We start from the raw sequence: 284 nt of genomic DNA on the forward strand, positions 1-284 counted from the left end.
GAGCACTTCAGGGCGTTGCCGTTGTGGACGTTGTGGTGCTGCGCCAGCGAGGTCAGGAGGGAGAAGCCCATCTTGCAGACGCCGCACACGAAGGGCTTCTGCTCCACCTGGATGCACTGGTGCTCGAGGAGGTCGGTGGCCTGGTGGAAGATCTTCAGGCACTGGGTACACTGGAAAGAGCGGTCATGGCCCGGCAAGCACTGGTGCTCGTGGGGGTTGGAGAGGTGAGCGAGGTCGTGGCCGCACACCCCGCATTTGTGGGAGGGCTCTCCAGCCTGGATGGG

The 284-nt window shown here is 64.1% G+C and overlaps 1 protein-coding gene across 1 annotated transcript in view; it reads right to left on the bottom strand.

The window, feature by feature from the left end:
- Positions 1-281, bottom strand: part of ZNF91 (zinc finger protein 91) — a gene marked incomplete at both ends in the record, with an annotated part of 1,357 nt that extends 1,076 nt beyond the window's left edge. Inside the window, 1 exon segment of the mRNA XM_009879107.1 lies at positions 3-281. Within this exon segment, the coding sequence (XP_009877409.1) occupies positions 3-281 (279 nt within the window).
- Between the last annotated feature and the right edge of the window lie 3 nt (positions 282-284).

Source organism: Apaloderma vittatum, unplaced genomic scaffold (assembly GCF_000703405.1).
Source record: "Apaloderma vittatum isolate BGI_N311 unplaced genomic scaffold, ASM70340v1 scaffold35890, whole genome shotgun sequence".
NCBI lineage: Eukaryota > Metazoa > Chordata > Aves > Trogoniformes > Trogonidae > Apaloderma > Apaloderma vittatum.